This window comes from Elgaria multicarinata, chromosome 23, assembly GCF_023053635.1.
Source record: "Elgaria multicarinata webbii isolate HBS135686 ecotype San Diego chromosome 23, rElgMul1.1.pri, whole genome shotgun sequence".
In the NCBI taxonomy this organism is placed as follows: Eukaryota; Metazoa; Chordata; class Lepidosauria; order Squamata; family Anguidae; genus Elgaria; species Elgaria multicarinata.
Window position 1 is genome coordinate 13,157,809 of NC_086193.1, and position 7,565 is coordinate 13,165,373.

At 55.8% G+C, this 7,565-nt stretch overlaps 1 protein-coding gene across 1 annotated transcript in view; it reads right to left on the reverse strand.

Moving 5' to 3' along the window:
* CERS1 (ceramide synthase 1) overlaps positions 1 to 4,123 on the reverse strand; it is a 29,698-nt gene extending 25,575 nt beyond the window's left edge. Inside the window, exon 1 of the mRNA XM_063147363.1 lies at positions 3,380 to 4,123. Coding sequence (XP_063003433.1) covers positions 3,380 to 4,123 — 744 coding nt within the window. The remainder of the gene's footprint in view (positions 1 to 3,379) is intronic.
* Positions 4,124 to 7,565: the final 3,442 nt, after the last annotated feature.

Genomic DNA, 7,565 nt, shown 5'->3' on the forward strand with positions numbered 1-7,565 from the left:
CAGAAGGATACCATGATCCCAGAGTGCAGGACACGGAATAACAGGCTCAAGTTAAAGGAAGCCAGATTCCAGCTGGACATCAGGAAAAACTTCCTGACTGTTAGAGCAGTACGACAATGGAGCCAGTGACCTAGGGAGGTTGTGGGTTCTCCCACACTAGAGACCTTCAAGAGGCAGCTGGACAACCACCTGTCAGGGATGCTTTAGGGTGGATTCCTGCATTGAGCAGGTTGGACTGGATGGCCTTGTAGGCCCCTTCCAACTCTACTATTCTATGATTCTATGAAAAGCTGCTGAGAGGTCCAAGGGTACCAGCAGGGAGGGACGCACTCCCCCCTGTCAATACTCAGGCGTAGATCATCTACTAAGACGACCGTATCGGTCTCAATTCCGTATCCTGGGCAGGATCTACTCTACTGCTTTAAAATGCTTTAAAGTGCTTTATAACAGTTTTAACAACTGTTGGGGCCCAGGACACACTGCATGTGCAGTTGTCAAAACTGTTATAAAGCACTTTAAAGCAGTAGTGTAGATCCGGCCCTGCTCTGAAGCCGGCTTGAAATGGGTCTAGAAAATCTGTGTCATCCAAAACTGTTTGGAGTTGGTTTGCAACCGCCCTCTTGATCAAATGGTAGATTTGATATTGGTCTATAGCTATTAAGATCCAGGGGGTCCAGGGAGGGCTTTTTTTAGAAGCGGCCGTACCACCGCCTCTTTTAAGCATGCTGGAAAAGTCTCCTCCCTGAGAGATGCGTTAATCATATGTTGCAATTGCAATCTAACCGCTTCACCTCCCTGGCCGACCAGCCAAGAAGGAAAGGAATCGAGAGAACAAGCCATCTTTTTCACTTGGACAAGCTGCTCACTAACTGAACCTGGTCCAGTGTAATCCATTGGACGCTCCATTGTCGGCTTCTGCTGTAATGAGCACGTCTACGTTGGCTCTTATCCAAGAGATTTTATCTGTGAAATGATCGTTAACGGCATCACAGCGAACATATATTTGCGTTTTTAATCCAGGCGTCCTCTTTTGAAACAAACAAAACCCATCCATGTTACAAGGAACTTCTAAGAACTATTGTCATGGCTAAGGTACTCGCAAAGTTGTTACAACGTCTTGAAAAACGCCACGACAACTGGTTGAAAGATGACCTGATCGCATCCTTGTTTTAAAAGTAACACACGCACCCAAATATCTATCCCCCCCCCCAACTGGTTGATTGTTTAAAGTTGTTTTTTAGATATATGTTGTCTCAGCATCTTGTCTGCTTTGTGTGTTTTCACGTGAATGTTTTTTTTTAAAACTTTGTATACTGTATTTTTAATGGTTTTTAATCTTTGTAAACTGTCCAGCGAACTTCAGCTCTGGGGAGGTATAGATATGTTAATAATAACACCGCTTTGCCTTCTGGGAAACGGGAGCCCTGTGACTGGCTGCACCCACCACGGCAGCCATTTTACAAACAGGCCAGCCCCCACCACAGTAACCATTTTGTGAGAGTGCCCACGGCCCCCTGTCTAAACCGCAAAAGTGCCCACCAACGCAAAAACACACACATTGGGAACTCTTGGTGTGCCTGTGTGCATATAACTGAAACGCATCACTGAGTTTTGACCCGTAACAACGTCCATTTCCCTCACTTTTCCCCTAGGAAAATATCGTTCTAGATGTGAACCCCAAACACCTGATCTTAGATTAAATCCCCCCAGCCCATAATGCAACAAAACAGACCACCCACTCCACAATACTTTATTCTTTTCCCTCTCCGCAACGTTTACGCAATAGCAGGCTGGAATGGATACAAAGCCCTATTTCAACGCCCATGAATGTAACGCCACTCCACATTTTCCTCCACAGCAACACCGGATCTGATTTTTACCCAGCAGAAAGGCGACCTTGTAGCGACCGGGGCGGCAACAGTATCTTCCACGCGTCCAAGGCTAGGCAATGGCAAAGAAGGACCCAATGTCACCCCACCTCCGGACAATGCAATATAACGTGATGCGCCTCAGTGACCATGGCCACCCCATGCAAGGGTCAGGTCAGGCCATCACCGCAGCGTCATGCAGGTTTTCACCCTCTACTAAACAATGACCCACTTTACTCTCCCCCCACTCATTCCTCCCTCTCTGACCTACAAGCCTCCCCCCACCACCAACATCCGTCTTCCTGTGACCTATTTCAGTTGCTTGCCCATGCAATGCAAGTCCAGATTTTGAAGTACACCCGGCCCTCTTGGTGTATAAGGCAATAAGGAGCCGCCTTTACACACGCACGCACTAATTCGTTAGCAAATTTAGCTCCCTCACACGCAAACGCCTATGCACCAGATCACTCCCCTCTTGCAATGCAACGACATAGGCCCAATTTTTCTTGTTTGGGTTTGGGGGGCAGATTTCAATGTAAGGCCAAATTCTTCCCTCCAAAAGGCAATTCAATGACGAAACCCTCACCCCATATCTCTGTCTTTGTCACACACACAGATAGACACCGGATCACCCACAAAGGCCATGGAATGACCAATTATACACGCACCCCTTCCACTCAAAGCTAGATTCCGCCTTCCCCCAATGCATGGGCCCGTTTTAACACACACACACACCCCGCAATCCAAAGCCAAATGTATACAACAGCGCCCCCCCCCAAAAAAAACACACACAAGTGAGGCAAAGCGAAGCCATGACTAATTTCAGGGGGGGGGTGGATTATGATTTATTATATAATGACGTTATACCCTCTTGCAACGCAAAGCCCATTTATAGCCCCCCCCCTTGTAACGCAAAATAATAGCAGTGCAAAGCCACGAGCGGCGTTGTGCCCTCTTGATGTTACAACAAATAATGCAAGAACGTTATGCCCTCGTGCGATGCAAAACGGCAGCCCAGAGCAACCTGCGACGTTCCGCGCCTTTCGCACCCCTTACGATCACGGCAGCAGCAGCAGCAGCAGCAACCTAAGGCTCGCTTGCGCTCCCCTTGCGACCCTTCTAGCCCTCTAGCAGCAGCCCGAGGCAACGAAGGACACGTCCCGTTTGGATTCCTTCTCGCGCGCACAGTGCGGAACCGCAGCCCTGCGCCGCGCCCGGGGGCTTTTGCGGGGCCAAACTGCCGCCCGAGCCCGGCTCCCTCCTCCTCCTCCTCCCCCTCCTCCCCCCCCCGAGGAGGAGGACGCCCCTTCGCGGGCGCCCTGCGAAGCCCCCTTCCGGCTCGTGCCGCGGAGGGGGGAGGAGGGGAGCGCCGCGCTGCCGCTTGGCCGCGGGACGCGCCCGGGCTCCCTGAGGGAGGACGGAGGATGCTGCGCGCCCCTGCCCCCCCGCCCGATCTCCCGCCCCTCCCCTCCGCGGTCCCGGGCTCCCGGCTCCCGGCTCCCGGCACTGACCCGAAAGAGGCGGCGGGTGGCGGCGCGCCGGGCGGCGGTCCAGGCGAGGGCGGCGAGCAGGCAGAGCAGCGCCTCGCCCCAGGCCAGCCGCGCGCTCTCGGCCCACGTCCGCCGGGCCAGCTCCCAGCCGCAGCCGCCGCAGCCCCGCGCCGCCTCGGCCAGGCTGCCGTAGCCGCGCCGCGCCAGCTCCGCGTAGCTCGGCAGCGGCGCCGGCCCCGGCCCCGGCCCCGGCCCCGGCCCCGGCATCCTCCGGGCGCCCCGCGCGCTGCTCTGCCTGCGGCCGGGGAAGGGGCGGCGCGGGCGGGGGCCGTCGCGGTCAACGCTGCTGCTGCCGTCGCCGCCGCCGCCGCTGCCGCAGCCGCGCCGCGCCAGCGGTTTTGCAGCTGGAGCCGCCCCCGCGCCGGCTCGCTCTGCGCAGGCGCGCGGCCCGGGGAAACGCGGGGGGGGGTCCCCCGCAGGCGTCGGACGGGGAGGCCGCGGCGAAGCGCCCCGAGGCCACGGCCGCGAAAGCAGGAGCCCTTCCCGCAGCCCGCAGGGGAGCGGCCGGCCCCTCTCGCAGCCCGCAGGAAAGGCCGCCGGCTCGGCTGCCTTTACGCCCGGGGAAAAGCCACGCGTGGAGGATCGCAGCCCCGCCACCACCACCCCACCGCTCCCTTGAGCCCAAGGAGGGAAGTGGGGTACACGGGGAGGTGGCCTCCGCCCAAGCTGGGAGCCTCCGGATGGCCTGACTGCAAGTCCCAGCATCCCCCAGCAGGCACAGGTGCATTTACTCCCGGGTAAAACCTACGGGTTGAGGCTTGCAGCCCCCCTGCTCCGCTGAACCCAAGTAACCGCCCAGAGAGCTCCGGCTATTGGGCGGTATAGAAATGTAATAAATAAATAAATAAGTAGGGAAATGGGGTACATGGGAGGCCTTCGCCCAAGCTGGGGGCCACCGGATGGCCTGACTGCAAGTCCCAGCAGCATTTACTCCCGGGTAAAACCCACGCGTTGAGGAACACCACTCCTGTTCCGTTGAACCCAAGGAAGGAAATGGGGTACACAGGAGGCCTTCTCCCAAGTTAGGGACCTCCGGATGGTTTGACTGCAAGGCCCAGCATCCCCCAGCAGGCACAGGTGCATTTACTCCCAGGTAAAACCCACGCGTTGAGGATTGCAGCGCCCCTGCTCCGCTGAACCCAAGTAGGGAAATGGGGTACATGGGAGGCCTTCACCCAAGCTGGGGACCTCTGGGCTTGACTTCAACTCCCAGCATCCCCAGCCAGCAGCACAGATTTATTTCATTTTATTACGATGTTTCTGTGTCACCATTTCCCCCTCTTCCACCACACCTTACGCTGTCCGTCCTCTGCTCCATTTTATCCTCACAGCAACCCTGTGAGGTAGGTTAGGCTGAGAGTCTGTAACTGGCCCAAAGTCAGTCACAACCACACTGTCCAATCACCCGTGTATTTACTCAGGAGTAACTCCCCTGAAGTGAAGGGGGCTTACTTCCAAGCAAACGCCGCACACCCCAATTGCAGAAGTAAGCCTCTTTGAATTCTACACAGAAGTAAGCCTCTTTGAATTCTAGAGGGCTTGGGTTGGATTGGGACTTAGTCACACTTAAGAGTAGACCTACTGACATCAAAGAGACTTGGGTCACTCGTGGCGCACTTGCGCCCTCGGTGCTAAGGAGTCTGCCCCAACTCTGGATCTGGCCTGTGCAAATCGCAGATACGCAGCCCACGCCACGATCATTTGCTCTCCCGTTGTGCACCGTTCAATGGAACGCTGCTCCGAAGTAAGCACACATGCACGGAATCGTGGACCGGCAGCTCAGTCTGGACCGGAGCGGCACCGACGTGAGATCCATTCACTTCAACTAAATCACTTAGGATCCTGGTAGTCTTATGGCCCCATCTTGTGCCTGCTTCCTCAGGAGTCAGTTCCATTGAATTCAGTGGTGTTGATCACCAAGCGAAAGGTGCCAGCCACTGCAGCCTTTGGCAATTTTCAGCCTTCCGCAACTGCGGCCTCCGCCCTTTTTCAGCCTTCCGCAACTGCGGCCTCCGCCCTTTTTCAGCCTTCCGCAACTGCGGCCTCCGCCCTTTTTCAGCCTTTTGCAACTGCGCCCTTTCGCAACTACGGCCTCGGCCCTTTTTCAGCCTTTCCCAACTGCGGCCTCCGCCCTTTTTCAGCCTTCCGCAACTGCGGCCTCCGCCCCTTTTCAGCCTTTCCCAACTGCGGCCTCGGCCCTTTCTCAGCCTTCTGCAACTGCGCCTTTCGCCCTTTCTCAGCCTTCCGCAACTGCGCCCTTCGCCCTTTTTCACCGCTGCAGACTCTTTCTCTCCCCCGCCCTCCGCATTTACTAGTGCCTGGTTGAAGAGCTCTGTGGGAATTCAAAAGCTTGCCCACTTTTGTGGAATTTCAGCCTGCCCAGGGCTATCCAGCTCGCCCCCTTCCCTTAACCCCACCCACTGATATCTCGGTATTTAACACACGCACCCCAATATTCTAAAAGACTAAAATTCCTCTTCTAAGGCTTCGTTAGTGGCAGTCACCACTTTGAGCTAAAATAGGCTGTTATTTTGACTCCGCCCATTCTGCCTTCAGCTCTGCCTACTTGTTAATATACAAGTATTTCCCAACTATAAATCCCGCTTTCTGCTTTCCTAGTGAAATCAAGAGGATTGGGCTCTAAACTAGGGTGACCCTATGGAAAGGAGGACCGGGCTCCTGTATCTTGAACAGCGGCATAGAAAAGGGGATTTCAACAGGTGTCATTGTTATGCATGCAGCACCTGGTGAAATTCCCTCTTCATCCCAACCGTTAAAGCTGTCCTCTTTTGCATCTGGTCACTCTAGTATAGCTCCTGCAGCTTTCACAGCTGTGACGAAGAGGGCATTTCCCCAGGTGCTGCGTGCATAACAATGACACCTGCTGAAAGTCCCTTTTAAAGATGCAGGAGCCCTGTTCTTCTTTCCATAGGGTCACCCTATCGAAATGCAGCAGCCCACACCGTACAAGGGCCCAGCGACGGTGCAGGCAGGGGCAGCTGAGCCAGGTGCCACCTTGCTAAGGATTCACTTCCAGCTCTGCAAAGTGCGCACAAAGAACAAACTCGTCAACAGGCCCTCAGGCCTAGACCAGCACACACACACCACCAACCTAGTGGGGGGGACGGGACGGGACACCACTGGCCCCATCACCATTGTCTGGGCCTTTAAAAGTCTATTCATTCCACACAGCCCATCAACCCGGGGCCAGAAGCCCTGAGAGACACAAGCACACACAGGGCTCCTCTTGTAGGTCTCCCACCGGCCGCCAAACAAAGGGGACTTTCAGTTCTCGTCGGGACCTGCTAACATCCCCCCCTACGCTGCCTGGCCTGCCAATGGGCCTCGGGGTTATGACAATGGGCCCATTGAGGAACGCTGCAGAGTGAGGGGGATACAAAGGCATTACAGCTGGGGGGGGGGGGAGCACACAGGGGGGACTTTAAATCTCCCCCCCACATACACACAACCCAACTCCCCCTCTCCCCGAACCTTGATTTAATGCAGCAACAAGAAAAGGGGGGGGTCCCCATGCCCCCCTCGCTGCCTGAAGAACGATTCAGGGAAAAGTCAAGCTTGGGGAGCGGCGTGGATGTGGACTTTGTCAAGAACTTTGTCAGGAGCCCGGGCTCCGGGGAGGGGCAGATCGGATTTGGAGTGGAGCCCGGGGCCTCTCTCTCCAACTTCAGTACGTTTCAAAGACGAAGGATACGTCTGAGGCATGAAGAAGGACGTGCATGGGCTGGGTTGGGTGGAGAGAAGTTGGGCGCAAGGCAGGCAGAGGAAAGCCCCGGGCAAAATCCGGCACCCGGAAGCTTTCCGTGTGGCTCCTAGCGGTTTCGCCCCCGCACTGTTAACCAACTTTCCCAAGCTAAGGCAGAAGTAAATGGGTGGCCGGGGGTGGGCGGGGGATGCAGCAAAGGACTCATCCACTCATTCCGTCCCTCCACTGTGAATAGCAAAGGGCTCTTCCACCCCATCTCCTGGAGGGGCAAAAGGCTCTGCCTCCCACTGTGGGTAGCTAAAGGACCTTTAGAGGACCCAAAGGGCTCTTCTTCTCCATCTTCTGTAAAGGTCGGTTGGCAAAGGGCTCCTCCGCCCCTCATTTTTTGATTGGGTAACCTCCCTTGTGGATTGCGGGAATGCT